This window comes from Platalea leucorodia (assembly GCF_965183815.1).
Source record: "Platalea leucorodia genome assembly, chromosome: 6".
Taxonomy (NCBI): domain Eukaryota; kingdom Metazoa; phylum Chordata; class Aves; order Pelecaniformes; family Threskiornithidae; genus Platalea; species Platalea leucorodia.
In genome coordinates, this window is record NC_138828.1 from 84,154,964 (window position 1) to 84,171,475 (window position 16,512).

The 16,512-nt window shown below is 37.8% G+C and overlaps 1 protein-coding gene across 1 annotated transcript in view; it reads right to left on the minus strand.

Moving 5' to 3' along the window:
- DNAAF9 (dynein axonemal assembly factor 9) overlaps positions 1 to 16,512 on the minus strand; it is a gene marked incomplete at its 5' end in the record, with an annotated part of 76,986 nt that overhangs the window by 30,837 nt on the left and 29,637 nt on the right. Inside the window, 12 exons of the mRNA XM_082315670.1 lie at positions 3,369 to 3,472; positions 6,005 to 6,092; positions 6,901 to 6,951; positions 7,727 to 7,797; positions 8,692 to 8,803; positions 9,155 to 9,200; positions 9,657 to 9,701; positions 9,988 to 10,064; positions 10,463 to 10,550; positions 13,158 to 13,194; positions 14,231 to 14,312; positions 15,944 to 16,079. Coding sequence (XP_082171796.1) covers positions 3,369 to 3,472; positions 6,005 to 6,092; positions 6,901 to 6,951; positions 7,727 to 7,797; positions 8,692 to 8,803; positions 9,155 to 9,200; positions 9,657 to 9,701; positions 9,988 to 10,064; positions 10,463 to 10,550; positions 13,158 to 13,194; positions 14,231 to 14,312; positions 15,944 to 16,079 — 937 coding nt within the window. The remainder of the gene's footprint in view (positions 1 to 3,368; positions 3,473 to 6,004; positions 6,093 to 6,900; positions 6,952 to 7,726; positions 7,798 to 8,691; positions 8,804 to 9,154; positions 9,201 to 9,656; positions 9,702 to 9,987; positions 10,065 to 10,462; positions 10,551 to 13,157; positions 13,195 to 14,230; positions 14,313 to 15,943; positions 16,080 to 16,512) is intronic.

The following is a 16,512-nucleotide window of genomic DNA, read 5'->3' on the forward strand; positions in this document are numbered from 1 at the left end:
ATACATTAAACAGCAGAGATCAGAAGAGAACTACTACAGTCCTAGCTAGGCATGCATAAAGATCTGAACATTCATTAGCGTGTATAGCGCAGGTATGGAGCAAAGGATCAACTGCAGCCATTTACAGTACTCCTCAGTTTCTGCTTTGCAGCTACTGGAGATATCATAAGCTTCAAAGAAAGCATCTGAGATTGTTCTAAGCACCTAAGCTTTGTCTTGTCTTGAAAAGAAAAGCTTGCATTTTAATATCTACTCTTTTCCCTCCATCAAAAACTAGACCTTTAGCCCTTTCCTCTGCTGATGCTTCACAACAAAGCCACCTTCATCTATACCCACGCATCTCCCCTGACGCAGATAGCCTGGAAGAATGAATTAAATGTCAGCTAAAAAGATTAGAAGGATGGCATAGTGCTATTGCAATCTTTTTTTTTATACCATGCTCTTGAGTTTCTGACCTGAAAGGCACCACGCTGCAACGAGACGCAACTATCAGGCCTGCAATTTAAAGTGTAAGTCGCTTGCATGTTGCAAGTGTCCTGTTTCTCTCAGATTCTTTAATGAGCACAAGTTCTACTAAATCTATTGCTTCTTCACCTGAATTGTGTCTTCACCAACAGGAACCTGAAGCCCTCAAGATTGGTCTCCCTCAGAAGCACTGAACTCAGGTTGTCCAATTTTTGTTCTAATAAAAGAACTCTTGGTTTTCTGGATTTCAAGATAGGCGTTTATGTACAACGTTGCAGGATGCTGAAGTGTTTTATGCTCAAGCTTTGACTTGTAACTCTTTTCACACCAAAGTATTAGAAAAACAGTACAATTCAGCAGCATGAAACATCCCTGGAAAATGGGGATTCCGTTACGTCGGGTTCACATCAGAAACTGAGTAGCATCCATCTCCCTTTCCACAGAAGAAGTGGGCAAAGAGCTCTACTTACTAATTTTCGAGAAGAAAAAGCTCAAGTTGGGGAACACTTACATAAGAATCGGTATCAATTCAGAGACATTTGCAAACAGAATCTCTACCCTTTGCTGACTGAGGGATTAATTATAAAAGTAATCCTCTCAAAGTCATTGAGGTTACCGAAGAACACACAAAAATGTTCTCCTAAGAAAGAACAACGTCTCTTAAGAGAAAATGGCTTTTGGAACATGGTCCACAGATACTGGATTCTGCAGGATAGCTTACAGAATTCATGAGAAGTGACTAAAAGGCCAACTCATACATGCTGCAATCTGCATGTGAAGTGTCCAACAGAATGTGCTCCTCCTCCTGGAAAATGTTTAGGCTTCCACAAATTGAGAAAAGCTGAAAAGAAGCAGCAATAATTCCCACGGGCATGAGGTTAAAAGAATCCATTTCAAAGTTTTACAAGATGTTAATGTTGTAGTGAAACCTAAGTATTACTAAGTAATATTTGCTCACTTGATTAATGGCCAAAATGAATGCTGGATTCAGGTACTTACAAGCTGAAATACTTGGTCTTAAATAAGACCTGAAAACATAGCACATAGCATCTTAAGCTCTATACAGTAAAGATACCTTGATACAGTTCACTGAGACACTGAACAGCTACAGAAGAAAAAGAAAGAAACCTGGGAGTTTGGAGACTGGGTGGCAGCGTAGCCTGTCGGGTTTTCATTTACTCCCAGTATGGCTGGTCCTAAGCTAGAATAGTGCTGCCTTACGAGATGGGAGATCTATGTTTGACTCCGCTAAGATTGGGATGGTTTCTGCTTTAGACCTTCATGGTACAGTGTTGTGAGGAATCTACCCTGTCCTCCAAGCACTCGATGTCTATGAGCCTCAAGGACTTCAGGAGCTTAGGTGGCAGCTAGGTGCCCGGCTTCTCAGAACAGAGAAACTGCAGCACGTGTTGGAAGCAGAAGTGCAGACATTTTCAAGTTAAAGAGAGAAGCATCTAGCAGGCATGGTGATAGAGCTGAGAAGAAACGGTACTTTGCATCACAAAGTCTTTGTATCTTTTATTTTAATCCTAGCATTAAACTATCCTTTCTTTTCCATCAATATTGTTGTTGCAATAACCGTCGGAAAAAGCATACTAACAATTACCCTTCTTCTCCTGTCACTTCTTAACAGTCTAAGCTCTCCACCCTTGCACTATGCCAAGTCAGTCGAACAATAAAATGCTCTCTGTCAAGGTTTAGCTTTACACAGAAATCTGGCATCAGTTCAAGAATGATAGCCAGGTCCCATAAATAGCTAGTTTTATGAAAGTGAGTGTCTTGAATCAAACAATAGAAGGAAGGTCAGTGTTAAAATAGCTTCTTAAACTACCAAGAGGCAATCAATATGATACACAAGAAAAGGCAGCTAAGGTAAGATTCTCTTCACTGTTGTGTTTTCATCTCAATTGAATCACATACTTTTATTGTACTTCACTGGTTTCCTCCATTATATGATGAAATCATAGCAACACAATGCTTTCTGGAGGTCACTAAACAAATGTCTAATACTGTACCTGAAGAAAATAGAAACTACAGGAAACACAGATTTTTTTTTTCTTTCCAGTGCTTAGGAAACAATAACTAACCAAAATAATCTCTTTTCCATTCTGAAAAAGTGATAGTTAACCCAGCATGTCTGCCTTGAAGAGTTATTAAAAACAAACAAAAAAAAAGCCGAGTTGCCATCACTAACCTAACTCTCAGTTCCCACTAAGCCAGGAGACCAAACTATGAGCATGGCAAGTTGGCCAAGTGAAGTGATGTAGGTTGATCACAGGAATGGCCAAAGTATATGCCTAACATTGTGTCTTTTACTGTAATTACTCAGAATATGTGTAATTACATGCAACATGCCTTTCCTTCTCACTCCTCAGCTTGGGAAACACGAACCAGCCATTCCCTTCAACCTGTCAGTTACACAACGCTCTACGACAGTAGACAGACACTGCTCGTGACCTCTCCAGAGATAAGTAGTACACTGCCACGAACATTCGACTGAAGGTTACATACATTCTGAATAGAAGGCAGCATTTCACCTTCCAATACACCGTATGACTTCACAGCGCCTTGAACTTTTCTCTATCCATCACTTAAAACTCCTAGATGTTTTACAAATGCTATGTTCTGCAATTTTTCTTTTAATAAAAAGCGATTTTCCACACTATTAAGACCACATTGATAACTCAGTCTAATACAAAATTCTCTCCTCCCTACAGTTTAGCTCATCAGTAATTGGTTAAGCTAACCAATACCAAAAGTATAGAGACTTGCATCAGTTATTAGTTTTACACACACGCTTGTAAAACTGCAACTGAAATCAAAACTTTGTACCAGTACCCTACAGAAGTACTGTTAAAAATTAATAAAAAGTTTATGACCTTAGGAACAAACAAAATACTCACCCCATCATAGAGAGAAATGGAACTCATGTGGTTCTTTGAAATGGAAATGCTGCCATGGTGGGGATCAGAAAAGAGAATGCCATCTGAAAAGAAGTACAATTTGCCTAGAATTTGAAAGAAAAAAGAATTGTATTAGGTATAGGTCAGTATTTCAGCATCATGTGACAAATGCCTCTTCTTTCTGAGGAAGAAATCTATGTTCTCGCAGAATTTTGTCCTATTTAACATGCAGTACATCTGAGTAAAGATTTGGGATAGTTTCTAGAGAGAATTCAGAGCACAACCATTCGGTCTTTACTGGATCTCACTATCAAGGGCAGGAATCATGACTATGACTGCGTTTCACTTAATCTTATCCCCTGGAGCCCACTTACTGTAAATATTCTGTGGCTTTTTTTTTTTTAAAGCCAAAAAGTTTCAGAGCAAGTAGAATGGAGACAAAGTCACACATAATTACATAGATGTGGAGGTTTAACAGTTTACACAGACAATATGTTCATTGCTGATGCTTCCAGGGCTCACAAAAGCCAAAGCACAGCACAGGTATGTGCCTTCTATTGAGTGGCTGAGGAAAAAAGAAAAAAAAAAAAAAATGCAAAATACAACACTTCAATTACACTTCTGTCAAATCTCACAGAATATCACACTTCACAGAGAATGTGTCAATAGGGAAAGAAAGGAAATCAAAGATGTTAATTCTTTCGTAACAGAGAAACAAGCCAAAAAAAGTATTAATTAATCCAAACTAAACTGGCTTCCTTTAACATGGTGAATTATATCAAGAACAATTTGATACACTAGTTGTATATTTTCTACAAGTAATTAATCACAGAAAGAGTTTAATTAGCAAGACTGATTGACTCAGTTAAGTTCATCCTACAGAAGTCCATAACACAGCACCTGTATTAGCATATAAGGAAAAGGCTGAAATTTTTTGATGCATTTTAGTCATGAATGCATACCTTATTCCAGTAAGAGATAAGTGACAGAGAGGGACGACGAGCACCTATGTGACAGCACCTTTTTTAATCTAATCTTGCCAGACTACATAGCTGCAACCTCAGCACAGCCCAAATTAGAGCGCAGCAAACTGCCTTGCGGCGTACGTGAAAGGGAACGAGATCAAGTTCATTTTCACTTGACACCTAAGGAAATATCTCGCTCGTTGAAGTGTTACATAATAGTCCTTCTACCACCTACTTAAAACTCTCCATCCCAAGAGTTATCAAAACATTCAACTTCACAAATCTCCCCAAAAAAGGGAAAAAGTAAATTGCTCCGTTGGGGCAGACACAGCCAGTTTTCACAAAGCCAAAACACAAAAAAAATCCACCGTTCTTTTCCTTAGTTATTTACTGAGTGAACCTGTGCCCACAGCACTGTATTGCAACATAGCTAAATATGTTATTCTGCATTAACCTTCTTTCTTTAAAATCTGTTCAATTAGAGCAAAAGCAAATGCAGCTATGTGAAAGTCACTATTCAGTTGCCCTGTACATCATTATTTATCCTCAATATTCTCTTTGCATAACTACAAAACCACTAAAGCTAAAGATTTTCCCCTAAAGATCGTCAGCTTATACTAAGCACTTAGATGTCAGATATTAGTTCTCTTGGGTTGTACATCCATACCGAGACAACAGTAGCTTCGCTGGACAGCGAAACATAAAAATATTGTGCCTTAAGAAATATGTTTTGATTCAACAACTTCTATTTATTTGTCTGTGAGTTTTCTCAAGGCAAAGCGAGGCACATGAACGCAAGGCTGTGGAGTGAGGGAAACCCCTCCCAACAGTCCTCCCAAATTGTCTTTAGTTGTATTATTGGGATATTCATGTTCCTTAAGTTCTCGAAGAAAAAGGCACCAAAAGAAGAGGAATTATCTAAGATTGTTGCTAGTAATCTTGTGTCAGAAAGCAGTAACTTGATTGAATCTGAAGAGGACCAAGATCGAGCATCTTTGTCATACGGTGAGCATCTGTGCTCATAAACACTGAAGTTCCTGAGTGAAAATGACAATGGAAAAAAACTGGAACAGCATCTCAGCTCCAGAAGGAGCCTTCAGTAGGAGCAAAGAACACAAGGCTGTAAATAAATTTAGAAGCAAATGATTCCAGTCCCCTCCTACATCACAGACAGCGTATCACGTTGCCCAAAAGGTACATATTTGCCTTCGCTTCTTGAGCTGAGAGCCCATGGCATACTGTCACTACTTTAATTCCCAATCTTTCCAACCTAATGTTCATATAGGTACAGAAAAAGCAGAAAATATGGCACACCATGCAGTAAGGATAGAAGCAGCCATTTTGTGCATGCTTTTGAACTTCAACTATGGGAGAAAGCCATCTTCCAGGTCTTCAAAGACTCAATCACGTGAGGTGAGTCTCATGTGCCTCAAAAGCAACGCCATGGCTCTGACAGGAATCCCTCTTCTAGGACTAGAAGTTCCGAGCAGAGGTTAGGGACAAAAAAGTGAAACATGGAGTTTAACAAGAGAAAGCTGCAAAGGCAAATGGAAAGAAAGCTTAAGACGATGGCATAAGTATGCCCACCAGATGTTTAAATCCCAGAAACTGTGCATCAATCTGTTTAAAAAAAGTGGACCAAGTCTAAGTAACTGAAAAAACACATCTCACCTTCTGCAGGTAGGGCCTGGGGATTGCTAGAATAAATATACGCTCCATCACCTCCAGCGAGTAAAGTGCCCAGAAAAGATTTGTCTTCCTGAAGAGGAAAAACAAACGGTAATATCACAGACTGCATCAAGGACTCTGATCCAGGCAAGAATATTTTCTCATGCTTTTGCTTCAAGACAAAAAGGGTTTTTTTAAACAGCATCTGTCAGAACTTTTACAAGAGTTTTAAACTGCATTGATACATAAGAACTAGTGAAAGAAAGCATGTCAAGAGTATAATTTTTAAAAGCACTTCCCCCCGTTTTTGCCAGCAGCTATTAAGTTACAAGTTATTGTCACAACCACAAGGCATAGCTTTTTGTTTTTAGATTGTCAATCTACTGAACTAAAAGTATACTACAGGAAAATAAATCTATTTGTAATGAAGATTTCTGGTAACCACAAATTAAACCACAAATGTGAAACTGATGTGGTTTGAGATGTTCCCATATCCCAAATTCTTTTCTTTTTCGTAGTGCTTAAAGTGTTTTCCTTTAGCCATGTAACATGCTAATTAAGTTAGAAGAAAGTTGCATGTAGAGTGGCATTGAGTTTTGGGGGTTTTTTTGAAACACATGAGCTCCGTGGGTAATACTTAGTGAGACTTCCACGAAATCGCAGCTTTATTAGAACTCCCTTTTTGCTATTGGGTTTTGTCATTCTTTGAAATAAAGAAAACCTCAAACTTTTACACACGATGTATTTTTTTTGTAGGTCAAAGTTTGAAAGCGACAGGGTAGAACAGGCAAGTCTTTCATAGAAGAGAAATAACAACCATCATAAAAGCCAGTTTTACTAGCAGCTAAGAGCTTTTGAAAGTGTAACTTACATAGTTTAATAAAAATGTTTCATTTTACCTTCAAAATATGTTGTGCCTTTTCAGACAGTTTCACATCACTATCTTCAACCTGTAGCCAGAAACAGTTTCTGTTTGTACTGTTAGTAGATAAAGCAAGTCTAACATTAAATAAAAAGCATTAAAGAAGATTCAAGGCAAACAAGAACCTTAGGGACCACAGACAGACATAGCCCGGAGACCAGAGCGCTTCAAAGACAGCTCTGTGCTCTTCAATACTGTATTACCACAGGACTTAAATAGTTCCTTGAAACATATTCAAGGGGACACTCCCCATTAAATTGTTTTATAGACTAAAATGATATTGTATAGTCACAAAGCAGCGTATCCCATTCAGTCTTATTTCTTATTACTGTTAAAGTCTTTAAGAAGTATGGATTGCCAAAGGACATAACGTTGCCCAACTTCACAACATTCATTGGAACTACACCTCTACCACAGCGTAGCACATCAGAGTCTGGAAGCAGGTGTGTGTTTCTGTTGGGGCAGACATTGAAGTCACCTGAAGTGCCCCACACTCACCAGAATTTTCAAAAGTCACACTGTGTACTTGAAAAACACCCAAGCCTTCACACAGCTAAAAACTGAAGTGGTGAAAAGGAAATAATTTAAAACTTGTGCTATGAACGGAACCATCAGTCTGTTTCCACTTATGAGTTTTTCACTTCATGTCCAAATTCAAAAATCAGCACAGTATTAATATATTAATATTCTGTTTCAATGCCCAAGTTCCATACTTTTTCCTCAACATCCATACTTTTATAACAAGTTTTCATTTATGAATCTGTAAGTATAGAAAACACTCAAGTAAGTTTTTGTGTACTAACCAGCCAAGAAGCGTATCTTGGGATAGCTGCAGTCAGTATTATGTGGCTGGTTTCTGAACTAATGCTGCCACCTGCAGGGAAGTAAATGGAAAGCAAAGTAGTATAATACCATCCATATACTTCAGACTGTTCAATGACTTTTATGACTTGAAATTTCTTTAGGAAATATGAAGATTTCCTCATTATTTTAAGGACTTATTAGTGTTTAAGTGAAGCTTTCACAGCAGGCTAGCTCCCAGCCTTCTTGTGCTGTAACACACACAGAGCTGCTGTACAATACCAAACAAACCCTGCTTTTATTCTGGTCTTAGTATACGGCTTCTTCCTTTGCTCTCCTCCCCACCAAAGGGTTCCAACTCCCACGGTTAAAAACCCACAGCCTGTCTGGATACAAGAGTCCATTAATATCGTTCAGACAACCTCAATAACTACCTATCTTTGTCACATGTAAATATGCGGTTATCTAAAGTTATGGAAATTACTCAGCATCCTGTATTTTAAATGCAAGACTGTTCCAAAAACAAGCTTTCTAAAAATTATATCCGTTTTTAGTTTTCTTTCATCTCTTCCAAACAAAGAGCAACGGAAATTAAAACATATCGTATAAAATGAGTGTTACAAAAGTGATGGAAGAGAGCTGTTTGAGTTTCCTATACAACAGAAAACATTCACCAAGATTGAAGAAATTTTAGGAAGGGCACTATTATACTTGCATTTTTTTATACCTCAGCCCTGCTGTATCACAAGGCAGCCATAAACCCCAAAGTCCTTTCAGTGAGATTAGAGAAACTTGACATTTAAGATATTCATTACTAGCAAGCTAAAACATTTAGGTCTTTTAATTAACCCAAGGGCTTTAAACCATAATGGTAATAGGAATAACATGCATTGGAAGCCCTTTTGCTCTTCCATCACACCAAAGCTAACAGAACGGCAACACTGGTGTCAGAATTTAAAATAGTTACCTTTTTCTTTTACTTGTATCTGTGATGTTAGGAAAGACTCTGAAAAGACAACAGATCCCAAGCATCCCCTTCCTGTGAGCAAGTCTGGAATGTCAAATACCATCATGGACGCCTACAGCAATCCAAGAATTGGACAGAAAGGAAGAGAAAGCAGAACTTGAAACACTTCAATTGAAGCACCAAAATCCATATGTTTTAAACCGCCTAAAACACTGCTGATATATTGTAGTGGAAAGTCTGAGATCATAACTCTGTGTTAATGTTTTATTCCAAATTCCACTGTCTGACTTCATGTTAAAACTCAATCTTACCTCGGCTTCAAGCATCTGGAATCTCCCTCATCTCTCCCCCCTTACATTTGTATTCACACAGATAAAAATCTCAGCATGCACCATAAAAAAAGTCCACTCAAGCTCTATTTTCTAATAAAATGTATAATCAGAATACTGAACAGCTTACTTACCGTTTTAATCAAACTCAGGCTATCCTCATTATCTAATGGAGTAATTCTAGAACAATAATGATAATTAAATATTTAAAGGTTACATCATTTTTGAGCTGCTTCATAGCAGCCAAAAAAGCTATTTCATTTTAAAATAACATCTTATTTGTGTCGCCCATTTCAGTCAGTTAGACAGCGCGGGGATTAAAAAAAGCACAAGCTTGTCATATCAACGAACTTAAAAGCATGGTTTTAAAAGGAAACTCTTACTGGGCTCATGCTGCTTCTACTCATTAACAGTTAATAAAACTGATCTGCCCAGTTGTTTTAAATGTTTTTAGGATTCCATAGAATTACAGACATGAAATCATTAAACTGTCTCATACACAAAAGCATTTAGTACATCTTGTATGAAATAATCAAATGCAATGTTTTCTCAGAAGTTCCAAGACAAGAAAAATAAACTTATTACTGTATTAAAAACACTAATTAATAACAAGAAGCATAAGACAGTGATACAAACCTTCCATGATTATTCACAGCCTGAATTTGAAAAGTGATTTTGGAGCTGTAGAACAGAAATTGTACTGGTGAAAAACGTGTTTTATACTTCTTCTACATGTAAAAAATAAGCAATAATAGATTTAAAGCAAAAGAACTGCTGAAGTGATTAAAAAAGCATGAAAAGAAAAATGGAATAATTATAATGACTCTAAAAGTCTGAATGCATTATGAAGTCTTGGAATCTGGCAGTCATGCAAGTTCAGTTTTAAATTAACATTTGATATATTTTTTTCCCCAAAAGAAGCTAATACATTGACACAATACATCGATAAGTATTTGAAAACACATACCATAATGCAGTTTTAAGTTGTGTTAAATGAAGGGTATCTAACACAGACATGAGCATCTGCTCTGCTACCTCCTTTGCCTGAAAAAAGGAAATTGAGAATAAAATATCTTTTCCCATACTTTCAAATCCCAGCAGCTACAGGAGCACCCATAAGATAAACAAGAGACCATACACTAAACAATAACACTGATGCACCAGGCTAAAATTTGTTCTTTCACCATCTGATTTTCCTTACTATAAGGTTAGGAAAATTCATGAAAGATGGAAAAACAATTGTAGATGGATACGATTAGATATACTCTGAAATTTCTTGTTTAAAGAGAATTCAGAGAGACTGGTTTGAGGCCACGGAATTAACTTCATTAATGTTATGCAGTTGACGGAAACTATTTTTTTTATTTTGGTTTGCATGTAATCTTATATTGCAAGCAATCCAAATCAACAATTACAGTGTACAGAATCGGTGCTTCATTTACCTTGGATTCAGTGGAAGTTTTAGCATAGCACTCAATGCCAGCAAGCACAGCCTCTACAACAGCAGTATATATTTGCGACAACAGCGTACTGAAGAGAAATACAAACACAACATTTACTAGACAGATAGAGTTTTCTTCCTCCTCTGTTTAAAGGAGCAATTTTTCCTCTCATAACACAACTGCCTTATATGGATGGGGTCCTTGTGCAAATAAGCGTAGAAATAGCTTTATGCTTAACGTTTCAGTTTAAAAAAATAAATTAGAGCAAGTAAATTGCTCAAATTACAGAATATCTTGGGAAAAAAAACCTCTTGGTACAAATGTATCCCTGCTCTCATCAGTCAAGAAAAAAAAATTGGTTTATTGTTGACTTTCACTGCAGTTGTGTTGAGGATCACATCCTAAATATTCACGAATAGAATGGTAGCCCCACGTTCCACAGAACTGGAAAACAGAGTGAACCGACTTCAGAGACTGACTTGGTCTGGAGCATGTCAAGCAAAAAAGATACCAAAACAAACCCGTTACCACAACCTTTTGAGCACTTCTACATCACAGCTTAGGCCGATTCCCTTCTTAAAAGGGAATTAAAAAAACGGTACAGAAATAAACAAAGGTTAGGCAAAGCCAGACTTGACTTACAGCTACTGAGGTATTTATAGCTCCAGAACTATTGCAAAAACCACCTGTGCCCAACAAAGAAACATCGGCCTCTGTCTTCCAGCTAAATTGGAGGAAAACGATAAGGAGATCGACAAACCAGTCCTACTTCCCCAACCTTTAACTCCTCTCATTACACCTCTGCAACTGCAGGACGTTGAGGGAGGGACGAGGGGGGAGGAAAGAGAAGGATACAGCATTTAAGCCCTATGCAAAGCATTCCTGAAGGATGGAAAAAAGCATCTGAAGCTCCCAAACACGGCCCAACATGGAGGAACCTCAAAATGCACCAACGCTTGTCTTTGAACTTCATCCCCAATAGCAGGGAGAGACTGTAAAATCAAACCTTCTTACTGCTTTTTGAGGTTTCTTCTATGTCATTTCATGTACCAACACATGCACTTATGTTTTCAGTACACACTCGTCACAGGAGATGCATGTAATTCTTCCTAACTCTGTAACCATTCCTATTTTCACTCAAATTCACATATGTATTTGCAAGAAAACACTTCACAGTGGGCTGTGCTTCGCATTAATATGCTATAGTTACCTTACTCTTCTTCCCGTTTTAAAATTTTAACACTAACAATGCAAAATAGGAAATCGTATTTTCTTAAAAGAAAAAAAAAATGGAGGGATTTTTTAAGTATACCCCAGGGATACTTAAAGTTACACAGTCAGTTTATGCACTCCAGCCAATTTGCACTGTAGGTTGCAGTTCTACTTCCTAAATACAGCCAAATTTGGACTAAATAGTGCTTATGAAATAAGCACTATTTATTTCATTGGAAAACATTGACAACTCTAAGAACCAGTTACAGAACTCAACTGCAAACTAATTCCAGAATCACAAGTTCAGATTTGCCAGAAAAGCTAGTTTTGCTGCTGTTGTTGAAACTAGATTATTTGATCCAATACAGGGATGCTTCCGACAAAAAGATATTCTCATAAAAAATACTGCCTCTATCAACTGACCCCTGCTTCGCTTAGAACTTCTCTAGCCATCTTGGTTACAACCGTATTTAATACAAAGTCTTGTCGAAGTAGGAAAAGAAATATTCTATATGTTTGAGCAGAACATATATAAGCAAAATTACCTGTTAAAGTTAACTTTACTATAAAAGAAAAATCTGCTGCTCAGTCTAGTAACTTTACTTTTACATCTTTGAGAGCCATATCACAATTACCAAAAGTCAACAGTACTTAGCATGAAAGGTCACCGCTGCTGGCTCCCTCTGACACATCTTTAATATCTTGCTACCATGTCATGCGGGCTTGCAAACTGCTCTGCTACAGAAGCAAGAACCGGCTCCTAAAATTATCCCAACTAGCAAAGAGGACAAAATCTCTAAGGAAAGGTCTGGTTTATCAAGATTGAGAGTGGCACCAAAGCAAATTATCTACCATGTTCTTAAAGCTTGACAGGTATCTACAACACGCAGAGAAGTGGACATCAACATGGATAAACAAAGTCTTACTTTGTGAAGGTCAAAACGTGCGGAAGCTTACTAACAAAAGAATTCAGAATTTAACTTTTTTATCTGTCCTTTACCATAGTGAAATTTCTGTGCAAGTTTGAGTGTTCCCTGTTGGCATTTGCACTAACCGTTCTAAATCTTATACATTATTTAGCTTAATAAAACTAGTCTAAAAATTACTTTTATTTCTATCTGTGGAACATGCTCCCATTCAGTTATAGCTACTTTTCCCCCTCAGTGTATATGAAGTGCATTTTAAAGCAATTGAAATAAGTGTTAAGACAGAAAAGCTTTTTTAAAATCTAAGCAAAATTTACTAATATTTGCTTTCATACTTTGCTGTGCAGCAGAAGGGATGTCACGCTAGCAATTCCTACTTGGCTCACCGAAACCCTCAATGAGCAATTTGCCTTTGAAACCCTCTCACATTCATATTATTCTAAATAAAAATGTAGCTCGGCAAATGCCAACAGCCACTGCTGACTAAAAGCGGTTTTGACCTACTGCCACAAGGTAGAAAGAGTGAAGAGTTAAGGAATAAGAAGTTGGCAGCTTACACTTGTTCAGCTTGCTTGTGCATCTCATTGTCATCTCCTGTATTAAAAACAAAAATGTTTGGTTTAAGCACTTTCAGGAGCATTTATACAGAACTTCTTGGACATAACACTTTTGCTGCATATCTTGGATGACATTTATCCAGTATTTTATATAACTTCAGTTTGTTTGCAGATTTGAAAAAGAGCAAAGCACAGGCTAAGTTGTATCAGTGCAGGCAGTACGTACCACGGCCAGGACTGAGACCCGCATCCCCTAAAACCAGCTGCACGGGGTCAGAACAAAGATCCCCCTGGTGCTGCAGCCTCTCCCCCAAAGCGGCCGTTCCTGGATGCCCAGGAAAAAGCACAACCAGAGCAAAGGTATGCTATAGCTCCTTCCATTTTGCAAGCCTCCAACCATCTTCTCTTCAGATACTTTCTGAGCTGGATATGGTTTCATGATATATAGTAACCCTAAGGAGATCGTCTTTATCTATGGACTCAGGCAGCCATTTAAAATGGGTAAGAAAATTGGTTTTAAAAATTTCACATGGCTTGTTTTTATTAGGGATGACAGTTATTATAACACACTGTATTGGACACATTATATTGGATAGAGTTTTCTCTATCCTTTTAAAAATCCTCAATTATTTTGTAAAAAAAAAAAAAAAAAAGAGAGAGAGAGAGAAAAAAAAATAAAGCAGGCTTATGTGACAACTACCACTTTGAATTACTATATTTTTGGGGACTGTTTTTCTATCAATCTGTATGGAACATGTACTTAACGTTCATCTAGTACTTGCAAAAGGCCTGCACGCTCAGGTGCTCTCTACCTTCACGCTGCATTCTGATGCAAACACAAATACGCTTCTTGACCTTTGAATCGTTCTTTGCGAATATCTGACAGATTTCCACACGTGAAGGCGAGATGTGCAACAACGCCCTGCTAGGATTTCATGCACTGGCTACACAGCACCTACCACTCCATGGCCTAACGCTCATAAAGGAATCAAAGCCGTCTTTTAATTGCCACAAATTTTAGATAATCAGAATAACCACATTAAATTACTGCTTGGTATTTTTAATATACTTACCTAGGAAAGGAATGTGAGTGGTTCCAAAAAAATAGGTCCTTGAACAAGCCAGAGGTCCCTTTGGAGATACACACTGCACTACCTAGTTGTCAGTATTAATGAGACACAAAAAGCCCTTAGTAAAAAAAAATTGGTGCAATAATTAACAATAAGCTAAGTTCCCCTTAAGTCTTCTAACCACTGACATGCTACAGAAGTGTACAACACAGACTGAACTGGATTTTAAAAAAGCAACTTACGTTTTCAAAGGTATATTTCACTTTTGACTTGACCTGAATGGTAGAAAGACTTTGGAAAGGAGATGAGCTCTGACTTCCGTAAGTGTTAAGCGTGTGTTTTCAATTTCCTATGTCAACTGCTCTTTTCATGAAGAGGAAAGTGTGTCAGGTTCCCACAACTATGCTTGCACTTGGTCTTATTTACTATTTTCATGACACCCTATTAAAACAGTATCACCTGTACCTGTAAATAAACCACCTTTTTAAGCACAATGTCAGAATCTGAGGACAACAGATGGAGCAAGTACATCAGGATAAAATTGTACTTGCATTTTGAAAGATATCAAATGGTCTTAATGGGAATATTAACAAGGGGAGAAAAAAATTGGAAGTGTTTTTACAAAAATAGGGTTAGACAGAGCAGCAAATAGAGAATAAGATTTCACTCGGATGCTAAAGCAATCCTTTCTCAGGCTTTTGGCACACGCAGTGTGTCCAGAATACCCACGTCCATCCATCCCTAAGGCAACTATACAAGAAATGTTGTCATGACAAGACCATAAACTCATTCCCTCAATCATACGTTCACTCCACGATGACCTGTACTCAACCACATCCATCTCCGCAGCAGCACAGACTCTGGACTCGCACAACTGACGGACGCTCCCAGAGCCCACGGCAATCGGCTAGCAGGGAGAACTACACAACGCAAGCTGCACGCTACCTCTCCTCCTTCGCTGCGAGTTACCTTCTTGATGCACCCAGCCCAGCCAGCCAGAGGATCTGAATTCCCTGGGGTCGCTTCCCCAGTTACGTCCCCTGCGCGGCGGTGCAACAAGCCATCGACCTCATCATATGTTTTAAAACTAAGCTTTTACTTGAAAATGGAAACAAGTTAATCTTACAACTTGATGTTAACATTCTTTGAACACCAGAAAGATTTTCAGAGTTTCATGAACTGATCAGTTGCTGAAGCATACACTGACATTTGGATACACATAAGTATCCTGTGTCTGTTCACAAAGTCATTATCAAAAAAAGCATCTTTCCATTTCTGTTTAAGAAATGGCTAAACAATTCTGATTAAAATACAATCTGTGTGTCAAAGTTAAGTACATCATATGCTACCACCAGGAAGATTTTCCCTTTATGGCTAGGACAAATGACCTCGTGAACAGCATTTCCCTCTCCCCCATCCCACACATTTACAGCACCACAAGTGTTTAAAAAGTTGTCTCTTTAAAGGGGAAAAATATTTTAACTCATTCAGCTGTCCCTGATAAAACTTCAGTATAGTTTGACTTGGAAAGAGAAAGAAAAAGGAAATTTGTTCCTTAAACTGACTGATTGTTAAGGTACCATATGTTTTTATATGTTAAGAAGAACTAGGTACTTAACTCACGGAAGGTAAGCATTTTAAGGGCACAAAAAGTATACGAAGAAAAAGAAAATATACGCTGCTTCAAAATACCAGATAGCTACTTAAAAGCCTTACCATATGCTTAGCAGTGCTTCCACCAAGGCCAGTGTTTCGAACAAGATGTCCTTCTGATGGAAAATTAAAGTTACCAGAGTTCAAGTTTTCCTTAGTTGAGTGGCTACCAAACAGAACAAAGGGCTGCCGGCTAGGGCTAAGGAGAAAAGAGGGTATCACCACCAAAATACTTGAAGAAAACTTACAAACAACAAATGGAATCAAAGCTTTCAAGTCTGATGGACCAACTATTGAATTTCTCACTAAAAGAGTGGGATAAAAAAAAAAAATTTACTACAGCTGCAGAAAGCTTCCCATTGAAAAGACCAAGTTCTAAAGAAAAAAACCTACTCGAATGAACAAGACTATAATTTCTTTCATATATAAGAACATATCTCAAGGCTGTTTCCCAAATGCTATTAGAAGGGTTTATTTCCTCTTTTTTAAAGTAAATTGCCTTGAAAAGCTGACTAGTTTAACATTTTCCATCTTGAAAAAAACTCTGAAATAACTATATTGGAATTAAACAGAACTATTTTGGTTTTAGTTCTGGCTTTGGGCCCAAGACTCAACTGAAGACGTCAAAGTTT